The following is a 23,720-nucleotide window of genomic DNA, read 5'->3' as shown; positions in this document are numbered from 1 at the left end:
TATATGTAATAGACAAGATTCCAAATAAATAATATTTATAGATTATGCTTACCAAAAATTGGACTGTTCATTTTTTTTTTTTACCATTTCTATTATTATGTATCTTGCTTTAACTTTCTTTTAATTATTCATTTTTATTGCATTATTACAAAAGCTCAATGCCAGATTTCCCTGCATTTACGGCTGGTGTACCACAAAGTGTAAAGTTAACATTACATAGCAATTAATAAAAAAAAAAGGGTTCTCTCTAAAAATAAAAATAAAAACTATATATACATAATAGGTATTCACGCTGCCAACACCAACAGATATAACATTAACACCTTTTTGGACAACAATACTACAGAAAGATAACTTCTTATTACAAAGATCTTCTTCTCCTGGAAATCACTTATTTAATAGCTTGTTAAGCACCATTGCTAATGTGTAAATTCTTATCATGTTATTATTTAAGCATAAAACTGACATTTATACTTGAATTTCAATTAAGATTCGATACAAAATTACCACCTTATCGTATTCTTTTTCAAAGAGAAATAAATACAATGTGTCTTCAAATAGCTGTAGCCGAAACAGAGAATAACATTAAGGCCGCATGGCTTTGGATTGAGAAAAATATAATGCCTGAATTAGAAACAATTGATCATCCATTAGATAAAGAACGTTGGGTTTCTGAAAAAATGAACATGATTGTAACCACAATAGGTAAAAACAAAAAAAAAAAAGAAGTAATGCGTTAAAGTTTTATAGTATATATTTGTCTTCTATTGAAATGTAGAATCTGGTACAGACGAATTATCTGCAGATGAAAACGTTAGAAATGCTTCAAGAACCTTTAGACAGATATTTGAAGTTCCACATTCTGAGCGTTTTGTGAGCTGTAGGTGCCTAAAAATGAATGAACATAGACACACATATTTATTATATATTAGCAAAATAAGTGTTCTAACTATCCAGATTTTATATTTTATGTATTTTATAGATTATTCATGCGCTTATAAAGCAAGACAAGGATGGCTATATATCAGTGAAAACTATATAGGATTTCATGCTTTTTTACTAGGTACTGAAACCAAAATTTTAATAGAACTTAAGGACATACAAGAGATGAAAAAAGAAAGGTCAAAAGGTATCTTTGATGATAGTTTAAGAATTATTACCAAAGATAAAGAAGAGGTATTTTTTGTTGTAGATTGTTAATGATGTTTGTTATTATTTGCTTACCATGAGTACATCTATATATATTCTAGTATTACTTGTCGAATATGTTTAGAAGAGATGAAGTGTATGATCTGCTTGTACAATTGACGGGGAAAGCAATGCAACGCTGGTTAAAAAATGCTGTTAGTGATGCACCTGGCCAAGCGACTGATGCAGTCTTTAACTCTGAACTGAATAATAAATATTCTTTACAAAGTACTCCTCATTATTCTGAGAATAATCGTCAATTAGTGAGTCCTTTAAAAAATGATTTAGCAGCTCAAAAACGGAATAAAGAATATTGTCTACGGTTTAGATTACCAATGACCGAATATTTAATAAGTGGGCTCGATGCTACTTATTCAAAGGATGCTTCACCAATTCGTGATTCTATTTTTCTTACTCAAATTCCATCTGGTGTTGTTAATATGGTTGGTCGTGTATATATCTCACAGACATTTTTAACTTTTGAATCTGAAAAGAAACTGCCTGCCCCTCAACAACATTTACCAGTATGCAAAGTAGTATTTCCTTTATATGCTATTAAGCGTGTGGAAAGGCTTAATAAAGGCGCTTATACTTCAGGTATAGCTATTACAGTATGGCATAAAATGGAGCACGATTTCTACTTGCATGTAGGTATTAATTTATTTAGTCTATTTTTTTTTTTTAATTATTTCCTTCTTTATTGTATATATATTATAGGGCGATAAACATGCTTGTGAACAGTTTTGTGAAATTCTAAAGAAGCTTTTATTGAAGCAAATACCGCTATTTAAAAGGGTTAAATCATTTTTAGCTACATGCGAATCTGAACAGGTTTTACGATCAGACAATTTGATTGATACCAAAGTACATACCGGAGGGCTTGGATTAGATTTTGGATATCCTGTTAACCCAAGAAAGTCCAAAGATAAAAGTAAAACAAAATTATGGAAGATCTATTTCCAAGGTATAAAAGATGCAAACAAGGACAGAGATAGTGTTATATCTCTCATAATATGATTTTATTTAGAGAATGGACGGAATCTGTCAATGATTAAATTGCCTACATTTGGAAAACTAGTACGAGTAGGTTTACCAAATTTATTACGTGGAGAAATTTGGGAAGTTGCCTGTGGTGCAATTTATTTAAGATTTCAAAATCAAGGATTATATCATGAAATACTTCAAAAATTTGAGGGAAAGAAATCAACCTCTACAGAAGAAATCGAAAAGGATTTAAATAGGTAACAAAAAAAAAAAAGTGACATACATATTAACTAACTTTCCAATATATAAAAAGATCACTACCTGAATATCCCGGTTATCAAACTTCTGAAGGGATTGATCGTCTCCGTAGAGTATTAACAGCCTATGCCTGGCTTAATCCCGAGTTAGGATATTGCCAAGCAATGAATATTGTCGTATCTGCACTTTTGATCTATGCTACTGAAGAACAGGCGTTCTGGATTTTACATGTTCTTGTAGATAGAATGTGTCCAGGTTATTATAGTACAAATATGCATGGTGCTCTGCTGGATCAGATTGCATTTGAACAACTTGTCGAACAAACAATGCCTATTTTATGGGAACATTTTAAAAAAACAAACGTTGAAGTATCTATTGCATGTCTTCCTTGGTTTTTAAGTTTGTTTATAAACTCTATGCCATTAGAATTCGCTATTCGTGTTTTAGATATTTTATTTATGGAAGGGCCTCGGATATTATTTCAAATTGGGTAACTAGTTAATAATTTTAAATATTCATTTAAACTCATTGTTTTCTTCTTTCTTATAGATTAGGTAAGTTCTGAATAATATGTACTAGAAGCATTTTTAAGGATTAATACATTATATGAAAAAGCTATTTTAAAAATAAACGGCGATGAACTTCTGAAAACAAATGATGATAGTGCATTTTTAGACATTTTTAAATCGTTTTTTCAGTCACTAGGGCATGAAAAAGACAAAGGATTAGATGGGCAGAATGTAAAGCTTACTGTAAGTAGGAATAATATCTAAAAGAGTGAATATAGAACAAATTAATAAACATACATACATACATACATACACATATATATTTATTAATACTTAGAAATTCAATGAGGTTATGTTGACTGCTGTAAGTAAACATAATATAGCACAAATAATCATCTATATTTTAATACACAAATATATTATAGTATCGTGAATTCTCTTTGGTAACAAATCAAATAATAGAAGATCTTCGTAGTCAAAATCAGCTTAAAGTGGGTGCGGGTATTGAATCCTTCACCAAACGCACCATCATTCGAAACTTGAAAGATACAGCTATGTTTAGCAAGGAAGATATAGGCATTATTTACGACAAATACTTTGGTGCATTATATTATGCAAGCCATGAAGTAGGAAGGAAACCTGGTTCTAAAATGGATCGTGAAACATTCCAAAATATGCTAGCTTCTATGACACCTTGGGCAAAAGCCAAACCAATGTGCGATAATATGGATAATAATGCAGCAACAACAATTTGTAACCGATTTATTAACCGTTTATATCGTTCATTTGTTGGAAGTAATCCAAATAACTTAGTTGATTTTCAAAGTGTTATTATAAATTTTAATGAGATTTTGCATGGGGTATATTCTATTTATTTAGTTATTTATTCATTTATCTAATACGAAGAGATTTTGTAGGATATTATGTCGCATATAGATTGGTTTTTTAAGATATATGATGAAGATAAAGATAATGAATTAAGGAGTCAAGACATTATTGATATGAGTAAGGAGCTTTATTGGCTTATAAGATTATTAAAGGGTGAAAATATTGCCTGGGATGCGGTAACAAATTTGATTGTTCAAAGCTGCGAACAGTCAGATATTGCAAAAGGCATCCAACCAGATGAATCAACATCAACAAATCGCTTAGCCAATTTAACAATGACTGTAGATAGCCACTCCTTCTATGGGCGTATTAAACAATTAGAAAATTCGATACTTGCTGATATCATAGATATCACAGTACCTTCCTTCCGTATGGTAGTTCTTACAAATGAATCACTCGAAATGTTTTTTGATCATGAATTTGCAAATAGCTTTAAAGTAGTGAAATCATCAAGTGATCGTCAGAAGAGTTTAGGACGTGAACTTTTCGAGAATTTGTTTATTGATGGTCAGACATTGGCTAAAAATGAACATAACACTCCACAAAAATCCTCATCAACCTTATCTAGTCCATCTTCAAGACAAAGATCATCTTCTGTAGCTTCCAGTATAACTAATTATGAGTCATCCAAAAACAGTAAATCACACGAAGAAGTGGAAGTCGATAAGTTGATGGATGAGTGGGTACATTTTGATATATAAACTATGTATTTAGTCTGTGTTTATAAAATATCAAATAAAACCCCCTCTCCTGTCAGAGGAGCAAGAATACAATTACTAGACATTTGAGATTATATACATTTATTGCGCTGTCTATTAGATTTTACATATTATATAATAATACAGGGAAAAGTTTTATAATGCTTTCTTATTTAAATGCAAAAGAAATCGATATTTTAATTTATTAGTAAAGAAAAAAATAACCATTTGCGGCCCTCTTTCTTTTTTATGATATTTTTAAAGTTATTTATTTGAGATATTTACACTTTTAATTATATAAATATATAATTAATAATCTAAGGGATAGTTAAAGCTCGTCTCCCAATAAGGTTGTGTGATATTGTTACATGCCAAAGCAGGAAGTACCTTGAATACTTTCTTAATCTTTGGAAGCCATTTTTGAGTCATTTTTACTGTTGCACTGCTCAACTCATGTTCTAAGACGATCGTGCCATTATTGTTTTTGCCACTTTTAGCGTGCTTGATCCATTTCTTAAATTTGGCACTAACCTGGGAGGGCTTAAGGTTACCACCGCCAGCAACGGCTATATCCCAATCAACTGAATCTTTATCCCAAATGACTGTACGAAGACCCATCTGCCAAGCAATTGATCTAACACGGTCATCCACATCACCTTGAGGAGGTCTCCAGCATTTAGGAGTGACACCAGTGGCTTCCTTAATAGCTCGGAGAGTCCAGTAAAGTTCGGCAACTACTTTTTCATTTGACTGAGTTGTCATAGTGGGATGAGACCAAGTATGAACACAGATATAATGTCCATCATTCAAAGCTCTCTTTGCAGCAGCCGGATAAGTCACAACATTAGAGCCAATATACTATTATTATTGTATTTAGTGGTGTTTTTTTTTCTCAAAAAAAAAAAAAGAACATTGTTCATCACTTACAAAAAGATTGCTTTTCACACCTTCCTTAGCTAAAAAGTTATAAAGGACAGGTTCAGCATATTTATTTTCTTTTTTGGCATATTTGTCTTTCTTGCTACGTAAATTGAATGGTCCGTCATCATAGGTAAGACCCCATTGACCTTTTGTTGGACAAGTATAGATATCATCAGGTATATATTTGACCTTGGGATGAAGACAGTTAGTAACTGACCACCAACAGTCAGGATCCTTATTCATGTCATAATCTTCAACGTTAAAACTGCCATTAGAGTTGGTTGTGCGAACAGAAATTTTTGGAACTAGATCCCAGTTAATCTTCTTGATGGCATCCTGCACCTCAGGATGATTAGTATCAGGGGAAGTCCATGGCGTAGGGTATTTAGTAAGATCCAATGTTTTTTTAGATAACTTTTTAGAAGTATCGATATTCTTGTTTTTACCATCATAAGAAGTAACCACACCAGTGGCAATAGTTAAGTTTGGAAAAGTAGGTGAGACCTGAGGAGCATAGCCTTCACTTGTAGTAGTAGACGCTACTGCAGTTGTAGTGGTAGATGCTACTGCAGTTGTAGTGGTAGATGCTACAGCGGTTGTAGTTGCATTATATAACTTAATAGTGGTTGTTTGGCTGGATGCTGTTGCCACCAAACACCCAATAAATAACAAAATAAGATTGGGTAAGTTTATTTGCATAATATGCAGTAAAAAATAAAAAAAGCAAATAAAAATACTTCAAGAAGAAAGCAAAAACAAAGAGAGAATTCAAGTAATTATATCTTCCTCTTATTTATATTATGTAATGAACAATGATTTGCGGTTAATTAAAAAAAAAAAAAAAAAAAAAAAAAAGATGTCCTGTGCGTTACTACATTATATTTAATAGCCGAACTTTATGTTTTAAAGTGCGTTTATAATAACGTGTTTTACAAAAATTACTGGAAAGGATATCGATCATTATTAATTGTTTTAATAGTATGTTAAATTTTATGGCTAAAAAAAAAAATGTTTACATGTATAATGTATATTTATAAGCTGAATTACTTGAATACATTATAATTCAATTGACTCTATAATAGTAATACACGTCATATTAATATTAATATTAGTACGTTTTCATATTTGATGATTGATTTACAGTTATCAGCTTCTATTCTTCTCCGAATTAATTCATACTCTATAGTCGTGTTTCTTTTGGTGGTAATATAATTAATACTAAATTAAATATTTACTTGATTAAAATGATTATTTTGTTTCAATTAAAATTTTTACCAGGAAAGAAACTTGGTAATTGTTGCATACTTTATGAATAAAAAAATTAATTCTCTTAAGTTTATAAATTTGCATTTCAGTTTAAATTATTATTTGATTTAATTCTAAATATACTGGGATATAATCAATCAAACTCATTGATATTATACAGAATTTAGTTAATAATGTTAATATTTATTATATGAGATACAGTAAATTGACCATATCAATATTTTTTTTTTGGCTTCTGAGAACCGTAACCAGGGTTATAGCCGACTACAGGCATTTCCTTGTCCTGCACTCTCCCACGTGTGCGTTCACAGTAAAGTTGCCGATGCCTGAGGCCACAAGTCATCCATACGTTTACAGCGGTTCAGCGCCAAGCTTCACTGAGTCCTGTAGGAAACAGATCATTAATCTGGCAGTGTGGTATCCACTGAACTCTCCCCCCCTACAGACTTCGACGCGGGTGGGGCTGCATCCCCTGGCCATACCATCAGGTATCGGCTTCAGGTGTATTACTGTTACTTCTATCCCCTTGACCATCGGTAGTGGTGAGACTCCATAGGTTACCCACATGAAGCCGCATCACTACAGCATAGAAGTTTGCCAACGACGCCTAGGTCGAAAGCACATCTATGCTAGACTGATTTGCTCTGGATCCGCTGACCCTTAACAGCTGGAGTTCAGAACTCTAAACCTCCCCAGCTAGGAGTAAATATTATCATGAGAGAGAATATGAATGTATATATTTATATACCTTGTTTGGTCCACAGCAGTAGTAAACGGACATCACATATAAGATTTTTTTTTTTTATAAATTATACTTAGTTCTTAACAAGTTTAAACGTATTCTATTAAGATAAGAAGACAATAATAAAATCGAATGACAATACCACGAGTTAAGCAGCGATGTATTTCGATAGTTTCTCTTATTTATAACATGTAGTATCTCCGTTAAATACAAACCTATTTCCAGAAGGAATTCTTATTGGGAAAAAATTTCTTCCTAGTTTGTGAAGCACCTACATTCAAATTAAAAATCAGCATTTAAGGGCTTTTTGTACCAAATGTATGAAATATGAAAATTTGTTTGCACGTGATAAATATCCTTGCGTGGTTAATCTAGTGCCTAGTTTCTAAAAAGAAACATTATTAAAAAGGGAGGGAATGCTTTATTGATAGTAATGCGAGTAACAAGAAGTGGGCGGCCTTTTTTTTTTTTAAACTGCTTGTTGATTTGATGTCATCAAAAATATTTTAAACTACTACTACTACTACTACTAAGCCACAGAAAATAGCTTTAAATGGTTTTTTATCTCAAGCCATTTTTTATTTTTTTTTTTCTTTGTGCATAACGGTAAGTTTCAATGAAATTAATTACATTCAATCAAATTACATGTTATTGACTAGAATTTATATTATCTATGAATTTAATAGAAAGGAGAGAACTTTGGCAATCCCCTTGAGAAGGACGGAATGAGCTTTTGCTCAAAATAAAGCACCTTGTGTGTTTGAAGGCATCGCTCTTCGGAGCATCTAGGCATATTGCCACCAATTTTTTTTTTATAAATTAAATGAAAATGAAAAATACATGTACATATATACATTAAAGTGGAATTATAAATGAACGTTTATGTTAAATATTTATGTTCATTTAAAATTCCCTATTAAACTTACAAATGAACTTATAACCTTTAAGTAACATTTGAATATACATGGTTGTAAAATTTATCATCTTCGAAATAATGAACTTGTTAAATCTTGAAATAGTATAATACATCGGTGCATATTCATTAAATTACTACTAATCTATTTTTAATGAACGTTTGTACGATAAACTTTATAGGCTAAATATCATTTGTAAACGACTATAGCCATTTACATTTTGGTGGTATAACATTCATTCCTACTAATGTACAGTTTTCATTTAGCATGTATATAGCCTGGCTGTTCGTGTTTTAAATTCAGTCAAAATTGGCGGAAAGACTAGTTTTTCTCCAATTGAAAAAGGTTCATTCTTTTTTTTTTTTTTTTTTTTTTTTTCTCTCTCTCTTAGATATTATAAACATTAATAACCCCAGTTAATAAATAATAACAAGAGAAAATGGGAAAATCAGAAGAAGCTTCTATGAGCAATCCTTTTATTCCAAAGGATACTGAACTACATGCATTAACAAGAGCAGAGGAAGAGGGTTGTTACAAGGATATGAAAGCAAAAGCTCTACAAGCATGTCAATTACCTATTAAAGGTTAATATATCGAATATACACAAGGGCTAGTAAATTAATGCTTGTCTATGTAGATTTTGTTACATGTAGTAAAGAGCACAATATCACAGTGATGTGGACCTGTAGAGATAAACTTAAAGCTATGAATAAGTGTTTAAATGAAAGGTAAAAATAAAGAAATACTTCATAACATGAGGCCACGTATAGTTAAATTAATCTCTTTTAAAAGAACATCACAAGAAGAATTAGACAAGCTTATGTTGGCAAAGTTAACGAAAAAAAGAAATGAAATGAGGCAATAAAGATTATGTAATACACTTCTTGTTTACTAGAAGAAGTAACAGTAAAAAGAAAACATATTGTATCATTTATACTTATTAAACAAATATTCTCAAGGCCTCTAAAGTCATCATTACAATTTACTACTATAAATTTATCTGGGATAGTAAGCTTAATACAGTGTGGAGTAGTATAACGATTGCTTTCATCTATCTTTTTGATCAATAGACTAATAACTAACTCGAATAGAATTAAGTTGAATCTTAGACAGTCAATTTAACAAGCAAATCACTATTGTACCTGTATTATATAATATCTTTTCCAGCTAAAAGATTTTATGATATAAGTCATTTACAACGGTATATTCTTCCTACTGTTATTACCTATAGTTTACCTTTTAATTCAGTATCCATTAAAGAGATTTTAACTTAACGACTACAATCATTCTTTCCATTACTTGGTTTTTATATTTTCATTTACTAATAACTCAGAAAATCGTTGCTGTCTACCTTTTAAAATGCAACAAATAATAACTATATTATATACAAGACTCTATCTTTTTCTTCTTCCTTTAATCATTATTAAACCCAGAGGCTCTATAGTTAGTCTTGCTAATTTTTAAATTCTATCTTATAATGCTAGTTGTGTTATATATACATATATATTATAGATGTATATTTTTATGATATTAGTTAGCATGTACTATAATTACTCCATGGAGAAATAATATATTTGAAGTATCTTATTTATAATGTCTTGGAATAATAAAGTAATTTAACAAATAACAGTGGTTCTTTCTAATTATTACATCGTCAGACTCGTTAATTTTTATGCTATAATATAAAAAAAATAAAATAAAGAAAGCATAGATTATAGATAAAATAATTTTATCTATACATTTGTTGCGTTATTATCACAGAATTATGCTTTCATCAATCCATGTGTAAATGATAGGCTATAGTAATTTAGCTTGAAATTGATACAGATTACAAACAAATTGAAACGAATTACTGTTAGTTTTTGGATAAGTGCGCATTACAATTTAGACAGATTATCTGTAGATATCTAAATCACTATTACTAGCGAAACCGTTTCCTCTACGGTGATTTCTCTCTGAAAGACAGCAGGTCTATCGAAATGTAGTTCTTGATCTAAGCTTGATTTCTCTCTCAATTATCGCTGTGGCACCTGACATCTGGCCTTTTATCCGATATTCTTCATCCCATCACATAAACACAACGAGAGGTACACAATGAGAAGGCTTAAATTTGGCTTTTTTCCCCCCCATTTTGCTGGCTTCTTTCTTAGTGTAGTTTTACATATTATCATCGTATATAATTTGTGGGTTCCTTTTGTCCTCTTGTTTCTTCTTATCTCTTTTCTTTCTTTTCTTTCTTGTATTCAGTCTTTTGGCTTTATTGTACTTTTTTTTTTCCTCCATTAAATAAGATGTTGGTTATCTCTTTATTCAACCTTTGTCTGCCCTGAATGATCATTAAAACGAAAGGGTTGTAGACCTTTCATTGTAGAACCTGAAGATTTGGGGATACATGTTTGAGAGCATATATTATATAATTGTTCCATTTTTTTCAATGTCTATGGTTTTTGTTGAAGGGAAATCTGTCGCGATGCCTTTTTCATCCCAGCTTTTAATTTAAGTATTTCTACATGACAAGCCCTTCTCCTCTTGGAACATGTATAACAATATCGCTCTTTAATGCTACATATTTTTATTTCTTGTTGATCTTCTTTATGGCATACTGTTGCTGTAAATATATGATCTCTGTCTGGATCAACAGCACAAGGCTGAAAAAAAAAATACTTTTGTACTTCTTCATCGCAAAAAAAATTTTCCAGCTCTAATTGTACTTTTTCTTTCACATCTTTGGCTTTTCTAGCAAAGCCAAAGCAAACACCAAAGCCGTCGCTATGAATGGTGCAATTGGACTTTTTTTTTTTAAAAAAAAAACAACAAACTTTGTGTAAATTTGATATTAAGTTTACAAATGTATAATGCCTCCAATAAATTAAGCATGATGTATCTCTGTACTTGTATCATGACTATGGGTGATACTTTATAATTAAGATAAGATAGACTTTTTATATATAATAGTATTAGAAGATTTAATATAAAGTCTTTGAGTTATTCGCTGATAACATAATAAAATAAATACATATATACATTATATACAAGTGACGCCAAGCATCATTCTGCTCTATTTTGCAAGACTTAATAAAACGAATATGTGATGCATAAAAGATGAACTTGTTACTATTATTATCAATTTTTTTTTTCTTTTAAATGAAACATTGATTTTTTTTTCCTATTATCGCGTATATGTATAATTATAAAAATCGCGTTTAATGTTTCGAAATTATTTTTTATTTTTTATTTTTTTTTTTCTTCACTCTTTATTCTCTCTCTCTTTTTTTTTTTATATATATACATATATACATATAAATATATCTATACAACTCTATTAATAATATCAATTTAAAAAAGAAAAGAAAAAAAAAATGGAGCGTACCTTTATTATGGTTAAGCCTGATGGTAATAAAAGAGAGAGTGTGGTTCATTCAGGTTTGAAAACAATGAATAGGATTAATTTGTATTATTATGATTTTTCTTTATAGGCGTTCAACGTGGTCTTGTGGGAGAAATTATTAAGCGTTTTGAGCAACGTGGCTTTCAATTATTAGCAATGGAAATGATGTATCCTACACGCGAATTACTTGAAGAACATTACAGTGAACATAAAGATAAATCATTCTTCAAGGATATTATTGATTTTATGCATTCAGGTCCTGTCGTCGGCATGGTCTGGTATGGCCATTCTGTTGTGAAGACAGCTCGTAAAATGCTCGGTGAAACCAACCCTTTAAATAGCGCACCTGGCACTATTCGTGGTGATTTTGGTATTGTTACTGGACGTAATATCTGTCACGGTTCTGATTCTGTTGAATCAGCAGAACGAGAAATTAAATTATGGTTCCCTAAAGGAGTTGCTATTTATGATAATAAAAACACACGCCAACAATGGATTTATGAAAACTAATAATAAATCTTTATAATATATTCAAAGGGAATCAATATTTTCTACACATGTATGTTTTATATGCATATATATAAAAAGTAAAGTAAAATAAAATAAAGTAAAACCATTGTTTTTCTTCTTATTTTTGAGTTTTGATGTCTGATAATATACTTTCATTTTTATCAGTCACACCTAACAAAGAATCACCTCCTAACAATTTATTCTTCATCTTGTTTTCACTCAATTGAACATTACTATACAATAGGTTAATACCTTTCTTTTTTTTTTCCTTCTACTCCACTTATAGATGAGTATATATATACCTATACCAAGCGCCACCTGCTAAAGTCAAAATAATGCCCAAGCCATTTGTTGCTGTAATACTAAGATCAAAAATAATAACTGCCAACACAATCGAAAGAACCTGCTTTACATTGCCTAGGAAAAATCAATAAATATATATACACATAGATATATGGTTAGAGACATTTTAAATTAATTTACCTGCAACTGTCATAGTTAGGGCAGATGTCTTTTTGTTTGCTGTAAAACTAACGACATTTAAAAAGAAGGCAATGATACCATTCAATAATAAAGCACAAAATACGGATAAAGTCATATTTGTCCTGTAATATTCTTGAACAAGTTCCATCTCCCCTGTTATATAAGAGTAAAGCATAGTTTGAACAAAAGCTAAAGGTGACATTCTTAACAATAAATCTAATGGATGAAGCTTAAGGCGTCCTACTTGAACTCGATTTGTCACAACTGTCTTTAAAGCTGCTAAAACTGTGCCCAATACTGTTAAAAAGAAACCCATCGCAGTATAATTATAATCTCCAAAGGTAGCAAATGCAACACCAGCAATAACCTATATTGTGTGTATTTTTTTTTTGTTTAGTTATGTCTAATTTTTGATAATATACATATACATATATATGTTAACTTTACAGGTATTAAGGAGATATAAACCATGGTGGAATAAGTTTTTTTTAAAAACATAACATTTAGCATCACAGTAAAAACTGGTGTCATGGCTCTTACAACTTGATGAAACTATATGTGTATTCAAATAAATAAAATAAAAATAAGCCTTTTTTTTTTTTTTTTTTTTTTTTTTTTTTTTTTTTTCATCTTCATCCTTTAGAATAACTTACCGGAACAGTAACTAGATTGCTAATGAATCATATACAGGTCATTAGTTTATGAATATACTATATATAGAATTAAAACTTACAGGGAAACATTACTGATGGCAATATTGATGGTATATAAAACCGAGAATAATAACATGATCATATTTTCTTTTTCACCTAATTTTGAAGGCTTAAAGATGCCTAACTTCCAAAAAATATAGGAGCCAATCGTACCACAAAGAGTATGGATAGCCGTTAAAGCCCAAGGGAATGGAAATTGGAACATGGCCATAATCACTTTATTATAAAGTGTAAGGCCTAAATTTAAAAAGAAGTATAAGGCCAACCAAACCATGGAGGAATCTAAGCATTGTTTCATTGACATAGCCATTCCTTCTCTTTCTTTTTTTATTTCTTCTTTTTGAATTTTGAGACTGGTATAAATGTATATAAAAAGAAAACAAAAAAAAAAAAAAATAGTTTCTATAAATTGGACCTATTTTTTTTTTTTTTTTTTTAAATGACCGAATTTAGTGCATAGTATCTTAAATTCAATTAAACAATAATAATAAAATTTTAAATGACCGATTGAGCACGTAATAGTGTCTTCTTATAAACATTCGATTGCCCTGGTCAGATCAAGCCTTTTATAACAAACAGTGAAAGTTATTAATATATCAAGCATACAGGAAAATCAAACTATTTTAAAAAGGGAGTAACAATAGAATATATCAAATTAGCTAACTGAGTCATCGGTAATCAAAGTCAAATAGGCAAAGTGTTTGTTTTATGCTGTAAGTTACAAGACCATTGAACAAACAATAAATAGGTGGACGAATGAATGACCCAGACTTCTGTGAAAATGATCTATTGAAAAAGAAAAAAAAAGAGCGCAACAAAACTTCAATAAAGTGAGGAGGGTCTGATATACTACATTTGCTCTGGTCAAGCTATAAGGGAATCGAAGCAGTGTTAAAAAAAAAAAGTACAATGGATGCTACTCAAGAAAAGGGATTATATATTTAGTTAATGAATTGGCCATGATGATAATTAGTCTCTATAATTTAACTGTATGAGGGACAGATTTTAATTGCAATAGGATAGTATTAACCGAGCACTTTTAGGTTAATATATATAACTACCCAACGAAAAGTCCATAGTGAGTTTATTTAAAAGGAATGACAAGGGTACTTTTATAAAGAGATAAAGTATAGTTTGCTTCTTTATATATATAAAAAGGTTATTGTAGATAAATAACACACCAAGTTTTATTTTACCATCAAACAAAGCCACTATCAAATGAGTCTGCTTCTGTAAGACAGATAGATAGATAACTACAATAATAGAATAAGGCCTATTGATAACATCTACCCTATTTCCAAACAGAACTATTTCATATACTATAATCTTCTTGGATCTATTTTTAGCGAATTCAGATACAGAAAATAAAAGTAAAAATAAACAAATAAAAATAAAAATACATAGAGTCAGTCATGTGCATGTATGCTTAATACAGTTCGAGTTCTATTATTACGTAAAAAGTGTAATACAAATGTCATTGATTACTATTATCTCTCTTTACAATTGGATACTTTCAAAATCTTATGACACTCAGATAATTCTACAAGTCGTTGTTAGAAAACAAGAGCTCTTATTTCAAAATACCATGATTAAGAATATTGCTTTCTATAGGTAATATATTAATCTTCTTCTTGCACTCAACCCTCCCTTGTTTGTTTCAGAACACCTTAAGTTCCAAAAGATTCAATCCCTTTTACTGATGACAGTTTGAAATATGTGCATTTACCATGATAACAGAGATTTTATCCAAGTGTCCAGCATATCAATAGATTTATACTACTTTTATGCATAAAAATCAAGAGTAGACTTAATCTAGGAACCTTTGGTAACTTAAATCGATACTATTTATCACAATCTGACGTCAGATACATCAAAATTCGAGAATAATCAGCTTATTTACTTTCTATAATAGATCCAGGTATGAGAATAGAAAGAAAAAGAAGAAGAAGAATTTGGCTGACTGACTTTAACAAAACTGTTAACAGGATTCATCATATTAATTGCTCCAGGGGTTCAACCTTCCAAGATACTCTATACAAAGAAAAGGGATAGGTGTCATTCTTATGATATTAGTTTTTCTCTAACTCTAATCTGTACAGTAATGAATAAGCTTTTTCTACCTCTCCAAAAAAAAAAAGACTCTAACTCACTACATATTATATCATAGAGCAGATTTAAAGGTGATGAAACCGATAAATGATATTCATAGAGACCATTATGAATATTATATGCTTTATGATAAATACTAAAAGAAATACATGAGATAACAGCAGCATAACTATAGTTGTCAATAAATAAACTATATAATGGCTTTTATGTGAGTAAAGTATATATATGCAAAAACATGTCTGAATCTAGTTATGAGTCATACTATTATTAGCAATTTTATGGATCCATTTCATAATAAGGAGAAGCATAATTATCATCATTAGCCTCTCCCTTTCTTTATCTTTCTTTTTCTCTTATAATAATAGTGATAATGATAATAAAAACGTGTGTTCTAGGCAGCATTACCAGTCGCCCTATTGTACTGCACTGGAAATAATCCACAAACATCTTTGATGTGCCTTCTTTCAGATTGCTAGAGGACAATACTAGTATTAATAATAATAAAGGCAGTAGTAATGTAGGGCTGAGTGATCTTATTCTAAACATATGCGTGCATCATCCACTCTTTCATTTGAGCATGGTGTGTGTGTGTATAATTGTGAATAAGGGGTTTTAGTGGAGCCCTGAATAGATACGGAACACGAAACATGTTGTATTATCCATATTTACTTGGTGGAAGATGACACCTACTTCTTTTACTATACATATGAAATGGTTGCTGCAAGTACTATCCAAAATCAAGTTGATAAAATTAACTTTAAGAAAAAAAAGTTCCCATACTATCTCTAATTGTAAGATTGCACAATAATGCACAAGACCTCCTCCTCCTATATAATATTCACACACACACACACTACTTGTTGCAAGAAAAAAAATCTAATTTTTGGTCTAATAATAAAACCTTTTATAATACAACTCTTTGTAAATACCATATCTTTTTTTTTCTTTTTGAATTATAAAATAAAAAAAAATTAAAAGGTATTGTCTTTTTTTGATGCGTTGCAAGCAATTCTCCTTAAACTGATAAAATACCAAATAAAAAAAAGGAGATAAGGCAGGAAATAACGTGTTAGCTTTAAACTCATAAAATGCATAAATGATCTGTCTCATGTTGATGATAAATCGTACAGTGTTAGTAGATATTGTCAGTTGAATAACTAATCTTAAAAGATATGAGTTCCTTCATACAATAATAGACATAATTTCAAAGAAAAATATAAGATAACTGTCCTTTGCCCAAGTACAACTGAAAAATGAATATAACAAAAAGGTGATCTCAAGTGCATCTATTGGACACATAAACTCTAGTTAGCTTGTACTTAACACCTATTATTTAATATCTTTTCCTATTGTGTGCTCTAAATAAATCAAGGATATTGTATTGCAACTTTCCCCCCTAACCCCCTTTAAAGATAAGATATGCCTATAAAATGTTACTTTATTTCGTTGTTTGTCTTCATTTGATTTGTTATTATAACCACCAAGATTCTTTTTCTTGAATGTGAATAAAGAGGTCATCATCATCATCTTCTTCTTGTTCTTTAATAGATATATTTAGTTGAAATAGAGAAGTTATTTCATCCTCATTATCACTATGGTTTAATCCACTTTCATCACCTTGTTGACTAAATATGGCCGAGTCATAACTTGATTTATTTTCTTTACTTGGTTGTATAGGCGGAATATCTAAAGGTAATAATAATGCAGTCATGATGTGATTATCTTCCTTTGTGAATAAAGTAGTTATCTTTAAAAAGTCTCGTTTCATGTCACTGATATTTACATAACGATTTTTAGGATCAATACAAAGAATAGAATCAGTTAAGAATTCAAGACATTCATCACTTAGAACAGGGAATAATTGATATTGAAGTGAATTAGGGTCATTCATATATTCCCAAAAATTAGGATCTGCTTCTGTAGCCTCCTGCCATGGATTCTTACCAAACAAGAGAGCTAGCAAAAGAATACCTAATGACCAAATGTCAGAAGCAGCTGCATCATAATGCGATGATTCTTCTGCGTTATTATTATTATTATAATGTTCAGGTCCTAAATAAGTTACCGAGCCACATCCAAAGTCGACCGAATAACGTTCTCGAGTGGCCAAACCAAAATCAGCTAATTTACAACAGCAAAGATTATTCTCATGTAAAAGTAGAATATTTTCTAGTTTGATATCACGATGATAAATTTCATTTTGATGCAAATAGTCTACCGCATCAAGGATTTGACTAAAGATTTCAATCGTTTGCTCCTCCACTATGCCTTTATTAGAGTCAATTGTAGGATAATAATGATTGTGACTATGAATCACATAGTCAAATAAGTCACCTCCATCACATAATTCCATCACAATAAAGACATAATCTTGTTCCTGAATAACGGCTTGAAGACCTAATAAATGCGGATGTTGTAAACTTTGCTGAATATCGATTTCAAGTTGTTGAAGAGATAATTGGTTAGAATCCAAACCCCTTTTAGAAAGTATTTTAACAGCGACATAATTATTATCAATAAAAGATTGAGCAAGAAAAAGACAACCATATGAACCACGACCTAATTCTTCAAGTAATTGATAATTTTGATTGTCGATATATTTATCCATCATTAATTTTGATACTTGATCCCAATCTTCTTTTGATAAAGATGATGTTATTGAAGTCATTTTATTTTATAAGGAAAAAGAGCGATATATGTATTGAAAGAGAAAGAGAGAAGGAGAAAGAGAGAAAGAGAGAGAAAGAGAGAGAAATAGAGGGGAATAGAGAAAGAGAGAGAAATAGAGAGAGAGAGAGAGAGAGAGAGAGAAAAAGAATATATATAAATATATACTTTTAGGCTGATTGTTTTATATGTGCTTATATATAGTGTCGAATATAATAAAGAACTTCAATTCCATTAATATTTTTTTTCTTTTTTTTCTTTTTTTTCTTTTTTTTTTCTTTTTCTTTTTATTGCTGTAAAAATAATATTGAATAGTCTTCTTGCGGTTATTATTGGTCTTATTTAAAAAAGTAAAGTCATTTTGAATTGTATATAGTTAATAATAAAATGGCTAATTTAAAGAAATAAACAAAAAATAAAAAATAAACAGATTAGTTAATGTACAAATTAATAGAGATGAGAAAAGGAAAGAATAAAACAAAAAACAAAAAAAAAATGTGTAATATTATTTATATGCGTAGTAATGTGCTGCTGCATTATAAACGTTTCTATTTATTGATTGATTTTAGTTTTTAATACTTTAAAAAAACTTTTTATTGTAAATAAGAATATGTAAGTAATAATAATAATAATAATAAAAAAGCTCTTAGAGTCAAGTATTCTTTTTTTTTATATTATCTTTTCTTGAACTTCTTTAAAACAAATAATACATTCTTAACCAATTAAAATCAAACTACAATATAATAACCAATATTGATATTATTAATTACCTTTATTGGATAAATGTTCTTTCCTGGTTAAGGAAATAAATCAATTGAAAATAACTATTGGTTGTATTAGATGACAGTTAATAATAAGGATTAGAAGTTCTACAGGAACGGCTCTAATTAGTATTGTAACTTTTTTTCTTAATCTTCTTGTTACTTTATAATTTTAATAAGGTCGTTAAGTTTTGTTGCTAATCTGTAATTAATCATTCAACTTGTAACTTTACTTCAGTTTTATATTTTGGCATTATTTTCCAATTTAGTTATTCAATCTAAACAACAAATAATGTGATGCGTATATAATAGTTAGTTATGTTGTATTTTTTATTCTTCAATTAATTGAGATGCATTGTAATAATAACAATTCTTTCCTCCAACAATTAACATCGCTAATGCTATCACAGCATACCATGTTTCATTAAACTTACTTTCAAATTAGGGAAAAAAATATGCAATATACGTTTCTAATGTACTCTTTTGGAAAACAAGGCATTTATATTTATATAAAAACCAAAAAAAAAAAGTTCTTATATATGCATACATATTAAATTGTTTTAATGTAGATCGTGATTTGGATACATCTGATCTACTAATGAAGTAAAAGTCAAATATATATTCATGAGTACATAGATTTGATAAATACACATATAGAACTATCATTTTGCCTTGCAAAGCTAATAATTATTCAGAAATGTAGATGTTATTTGCTACGACATTAAAAGCGTTAGAATAATATATTTCTTGTTTGACTAAACAAGCGGATCATAAAAAATTCTTTTCTATTTATATTCTCGATCTACTTTGGCACTTTATTTATCATTTGGTCATAGCTAGCACTTTTCCGGTTCCATACCTTATTTTAGACAATCTTCTTCAAGTACTCATTTATTTGAACTTGTAATAAAATAAGTCGACTTTATTCTGATAAGAGATATTATAAAGAGCTTTTTAAAGACTTTGCAAAAGTACATGACTTAAAGAAACCCTTTGCAAAAGTACATGACTTGGAGAAACCCCTTTGCCATTCCTTCGTTGAAAACTTCCTTTTGTTCTCTGGGTTAGGAAATTACTCTCGATAAAAAGAAAGTCATTAGCAATGTACCCTTTTTTTTTTTTTCCTTTTTACTATATTATAATTTTCAATAGGTTTTGCTGAGATAAAATATACTGATTTAGTCTATACTTGGTTTTCAGTTTTCAGTGTTCAGTTTCCAGTAGAAGATAGGGACTTTCAACAAGCTTTATGGCATTTGGAATGTAAATCACCCTTTTTATAACAGATACAAGTGCCTCATAACGTTCAAAAATATGTGTATAATATCAAACTAATCTAAGTCAACTCGATTTTGAATTAAGGGGCAAGTCTATGATGGCTTTAGTTTTGGGGTATATAAAAAAACATTTGATTTCAATCTGTCAAGCTATTTTGTTTAAGCCAAAAAAAAAAAAAAATATGAAGTTATCTGGGAGGCTTATATCTATACAAAAGAAGTTTGTAAAAAATAATTTGCTTGCATGTCTAAAGAGGTGCAATTGCCAAGTAAAGAATTGGTTGCTTGAGTAACAACTTGCTTGCTAGATCCATTCCAGGTCAGACCATAATTCAAAAGACATGAAAGTATTATTTACATCTTGTTCTATAATAAAAGCCTCTCTTGATCTATAAATAAGCAGCATAGTCATTTTGTGGGTAGAAAGAAGGATTTCGACATTGACAATGCAAAGAAAAAAAAAAAAGTTTAATGACAACATTGATACTTCTTCTTTCCTGAAAAATGCAACACACTTTTTTTTTCTTTTAATAATAATATATCATATTTTTGAATGAGAATATACGATTTTCCCTTTTTGCTCCCTTTTATTTCTTCTTCGCTCTAAAGAAGATTGAATAATAGTTGTAACAATAACTAATTCTTTTGCTGAATTACAAATAAAAGCAATCAAATGTCTCAGTTGAATCAGACAAAAAAAAAAAAAAAAAAAAAATATACCTAAATAAAGTAACTTCCTTTTTTAGAGAGACCTTAAATTTTCTCAGACAAAAGAAGCTACTCTTGTTATTTGTTTATATTTTTATTTCTTTTTATACTTGATTTATTTTATTAGCAGTAGTTATAAACAAAAACAGACGAGCTATACTTTGTTTTGAAGAACAAACCCTATTCCCTTATTTATATAATAAGAATAAACAAACAAAAAAAAAAGGGATAAATGGCTTTAGCTTCTTTTCCTCTTATTATTCGACGTTGGAGAAGGTCCAGCTTATATCATGTTGAGTATTCAAAATATTCTCAACTACAAGAATATGTAATTATTTCTTTTTTTTTTCTATTTATTATGTAATATCATGATATATAATACATATTATATGTATATAGTTAACCGAGGAAGATTTTTTGTCTCGAATGAATACGATAAATAAGCATATCTATAACGAATACCCACATACATGGATTGATACTTATTTATTTATTATTGCTGTTATACTTGTCATTGTTGCTGCAGCTTTTTCAGTTGTTGCTCGCGCTATTACTTTATCTATGTGGTACCCTCTAATCATCTTAATTATACCTGCCATCATTGCTTTCATTACAACTAAAAGAAGAAACGCTTATTATGATAGACTGAGTGACGTAACTATATCAATATGCTTATGCTACTAAACTAAACTAAACTAAAAAAAAAGAAGAATTAATAATCGTTTTTTTTTTTATATATATATCTATTTATATTTTTATATAGTATTATAGCTCACTACAAAGTTGTTTAAAAGAGATGAATTCTATAGATGTTACACGACAAATTAAATGGAATTTTCGTAGATTAAAAGAAGTAGATACAGCTGTAGCAATGAATTTACAACCTCCATTATCGAAATATCGTATTAATTTTGTGATCGATATCATTCAAATTAATGTAGAAAATGAGTTATTAGCAGAAGAGGGAGAAGCACTACCTGCTTATGATCTGGCTATTATAAGAGATACTGTGCTTGATATTGGGCCTGAAGTGGAACAAGTACCTGGAAACAGGTCAAACTACATTACTGCGCCTTCCTCAGCTGCACTGGTCATGTTATCAGACCCATCTTCTACATCTCCTTTAAGATTACAGCCACCAGCATATCATGAACATCGATCGATAAGAACGGATGATAATGTAGAACTTGCCTCCATCTATTATCCACCTCCTGCCTATATATCAAACGAAGAAATCATTAATGCGCCGCCTAATACTGTAACTTCTTCTATGACTACTGTTAATAATCGATAGAAAACCTCTTCACTCTCTCTGTATAATTTATTTATAATTGTGTATTATATTATATATATTTTTTTTCTCTCTCTTTATCTATCTGTATAACTTATTTTATCATGAATACATTATTTTACGTAATAGATATTTCTTCTTCTCTCCCTATCTTAAATGTGTATATTGGACATTTATCTACTATTCTAATCAGATTTTCAATTAGATCTGAACGTGATTCTTTATATAAATATTTATATGCAGTCTGCAGGGCTTTATCATGCAAGAGCCTGAAGTGTACCTCAACATATTTTTTTTTTACTAGATTTACTACACTACGTTCTTCATAAGCATTATTTCCTTCAACTCTCCCTTCTCCTTTCTTCCTTTCTACTATAAATATCCGTTTTTTTTTATAAATAAATAAATATGTACACAATAATACAACCCTTTATTTCATTGACATGTTTTTTTTTTCTAACAATAAAATAGTCTACGTTGGGAAAATAAAAAAAAAAGAAGTTACAAAAGTGAATAAACCAAAGACATATATTCATTTTTTTTTTTTTTTTTTTTTTTTTTTTTTTTTTTTTTTAGAATAATTGATATTGATATACTATATATATAAAACACACACAGACATACACCATGTAATAAATGATAATGTTTACAATTCATAATTAACTAATGTTAGGCGCTTTATATGAATAATCCCATCCTTGTGCAGAAGGTGTTTCTGTAGGAATCTTGGCTTGTTTAGGATAATTCAAATGTCGACTTTTGGCAATAGCACCCTTAAATAATCGTTCACTTGTTTTCTCTAATTCATTCATAGCAGCTTGCATTGCTCTAAATTGACGTTCAAGTGTACGCTCGCGTTGCTCTCTTGAACGCATTTTAAAAAGTTTCCAAGCACGTTCAATCGTTTCATGTTGTTCTAACTTTTCTCCTTCTAATATAATTGACTTTTGTCTAACTGGAGGCTCAAATAAAATACGACGAATAACTTCAAGACGGGTGTCACCTCCCGATGATGAATGATTAGCTGTTGATGATAAACGGATTTGATTTGAAAGTAAATTACTTGTACGTCGAAGAATAGACGAACGACTAGAGCCACATAAAGTATTCAACATGTTCGAGTATAGCAAGAAAGGAATTGTGGAGAATAAGTTAGTTTCTTGGACTAAAAAAAAAAAAAAAAAAAGGGGGACTTCAATTTTCCTTCCTCCTCCCCCCCCCTCAACCACCGCTACCACCACCCTGGCTCTGGAGATTCAATAAGCCACTAACTGAGTTGTGTAGAAAATATACGTTACAAGAAGAGACTTTATGTCATGTTTAACTCAAAATAATAATAACTCTCTCTTTCTTTTTTTTTTATATATATATAGTACTTTTAAAAAAATAACATATAACTTTCCTACAATTTTCAACAAATCACCAAGGAAAAAAAGAAAAAGAAA

At 29.8% G+C, this 23,720-nt stretch overlaps 10 protein-coding genes across 10 annotated transcripts; 5 read left to right on the top strand and 5 right to left on the bottom strand.

The window, feature by feature from the left end:
• The first annotated feature begins 63 nt into the window (after positions 1-63).
• Positions 64-4,759, top strand: BX663DRAFT_498442 (rab-GTPase-TBC domain-containing protein). The gene is given in 14 exon segments (XM_051526046.1): positions 64-200; positions 284-426; positions 491-705; positions 779-880; positions 983-1,176; positions 1,251-1,835; positions 1,906-2,152; positions 2,216-2,429; positions 2,486-2,920; positions 2,935-2,937; positions 3,044-3,182; positions 3,277-3,303; positions 3,365-3,799; positions 3,857-4,759. 14 exon segments carry the CDS (start codon positions 159-161, stop codon positions 4,526-4,528), a joined length of 3,453 nt encoding a protein of 1,150 aa, XP_051385986.1. The 5' UTR covers positions 64-158; the 3' UTR covers positions 4,529-4,759.
• A 75-nt stretch (positions 4,760-4,834) lies between these two features.
• On the bottom strand, positions 4,835-6,407 carry BX663DRAFT_581099 (uncharacterized protein; the record flags this gene model as incomplete). Its single annotated transcript, XM_051532194.1, has 3 exons — positions 4,835-5,383; positions 5,453-6,033; positions 6,380-6,407. 3 exons carry the CDS (start codon positions 6,405-6,407, stop codon positions 4,835-4,837), a joined length of 1,158 nt encoding a protein of 385 aa, XP_051385985.1.
• A 2,424-nt stretch (positions 6,408-8,831) lies between these two features.
• Positions 8,832-9,233, top strand: BX663DRAFT_529495 (uncharacterized protein; the record flags this gene model as incomplete). Its single annotated transcript, XM_051530247.1, has 3 exons — positions 8,832-8,952; positions 9,006-9,096; positions 9,161-9,233. The coding sequence occupies 3 exons, from the start codon at positions 8,832-8,834 to the stop codon at positions 9,231-9,233; spliced, it is 285 nt and encodes a 94-aa protein (XP_051385984.1).
• A 1,190-nt stretch (positions 9,234-10,423) lies between these two features.
• On the top strand, positions 10,424-10,796 carry BX663DRAFT_248016 (uncharacterized protein). The gene has a single exon (XM_051521864.1). The coding sequence runs from the start codon at positions 10,463-10,465 to the stop codon at positions 10,652-10,654; it is 192 nt and encodes a 63-aa protein (XP_051385983.1). The 5' UTR covers positions 10,424-10,462; the 3' UTR covers positions 10,655-10,796.
• An 850-nt stretch (positions 10,797-11,646) lies between these two features.
• On the top strand, positions 11,647-12,291 carry BX663DRAFT_498436 (nucleoside diphosphate kinase). Its single transcript, XM_051526045.1, has 2 exons — positions 11,647-11,761; positions 11,845-12,291. Exons 1-2 carry the CDS (start codon positions 11,728-11,730, stop codon positions 12,264-12,266), a joined length of 456 nt encoding a protein of 151 aa, XP_051385982.1. The 5' UTR covers positions 11,647-11,727; the 3' UTR covers positions 12,267-12,291.
• Positions 12,292-13,858, bottom strand: BX663DRAFT_498435 (uncharacterized protein). The gene is made up of 4 exons (XM_051526044.1): positions 13,483-13,858; positions 13,403-13,421; positions 13,197-13,301; positions 12,292-13,116 (listed from the first exon to the last, which is right to left on the bottom strand). Exons 1-4 carry the CDS (start codon positions 13,770-13,772, stop codon positions 12,736-12,738), a joined length of 795 nt encoding a protein of 264 aa, XP_051385981.1. The 5' UTR covers positions 13,773-13,858; the 3' UTR covers positions 12,292-12,735.
• A 1,965-nt stretch (positions 13,859-15,823) lies between these two features.
• Positions 15,824-16,543, bottom strand: BX663DRAFT_498432 (uncharacterized protein). The gene has a single exon (XM_051526043.1). It carries the CDS (start codon positions 16,115-16,117, stop codon positions 15,908-15,910), a length of 210 nt encoding a protein of 69 aa, XP_051385980.1. The 5' UTR covers positions 16,118-16,543; the 3' UTR covers positions 15,824-15,907.
• A 499-nt stretch (positions 16,544-17,042) lies between these two features.
• BX663DRAFT_428975 (kinase-like domain-containing protein) lies at positions 17,043-18,179 on the bottom strand (the record flags this gene model as incomplete). Its single annotated transcript, XM_051522708.1, has 1 exon — positions 17,043-18,179. The coding sequence occupies one exon, from the start codon at positions 18,177-18,179 to the stop codon at positions 17,043-17,045; it is 1,137 nt and encodes a 378-aa protein (XP_051385979.1).
• A 2,914-nt stretch (positions 18,180-21,093) lies between these two features.
• BX663DRAFT_498424 (uncharacterized protein) lies at positions 21,094-22,747 on the top strand. The gene is made up of 4 exons (XM_051526042.1): positions 21,094-21,312; positions 21,384-21,638; positions 21,748-22,319; positions 22,405-22,747. The coding sequence occupies exons 1-3, from the start codon at positions 21,217-21,219 to the stop codon at positions 22,276-22,278; spliced, it is 882 nt and encodes a 293-aa protein (XP_051385978.1). The 5' UTR covers positions 21,094-21,216; the 3' UTR covers positions 22,279-22,319; positions 22,405-22,747.
• A 79-nt stretch (positions 22,748-22,826) lies between these two features.
• Positions 22,827-23,496, bottom strand: BX663DRAFT_498417 (mitochondrial ribosomal protein L28-domain-containing protein). The gene has a single exon (XM_051526041.1). The coding sequence runs from the start codon at positions 23,388-23,390 to the stop codon at positions 22,935-22,937; it is 456 nt and encodes a 151-aa protein (XP_051385977.1). The 5' UTR covers positions 23,391-23,496; the 3' UTR covers positions 22,827-22,934.
• Positions 23,497-23,720: the final 224 nt, after the last annotated feature.

Source organism: Cokeromyces recurvatus, assembly GCF_025118155.1.
Source record: "Cokeromyces recurvatus strain NRRL 2243 chromosome Unknown BX663scaffold_4, whole genome shotgun sequence".
Lineage (NCBI taxonomy): Eukaryota > Fungi > Mucoromycota > Mucoromycetes > Mucorales > Mucoraceae > Cokeromyces > Cokeromyces recurvatus.
The sequence above is the reverse complement of the archived record's forward strand: the minus strand, read 5'-3'. Positions and strand labels throughout refer to the sequence as shown.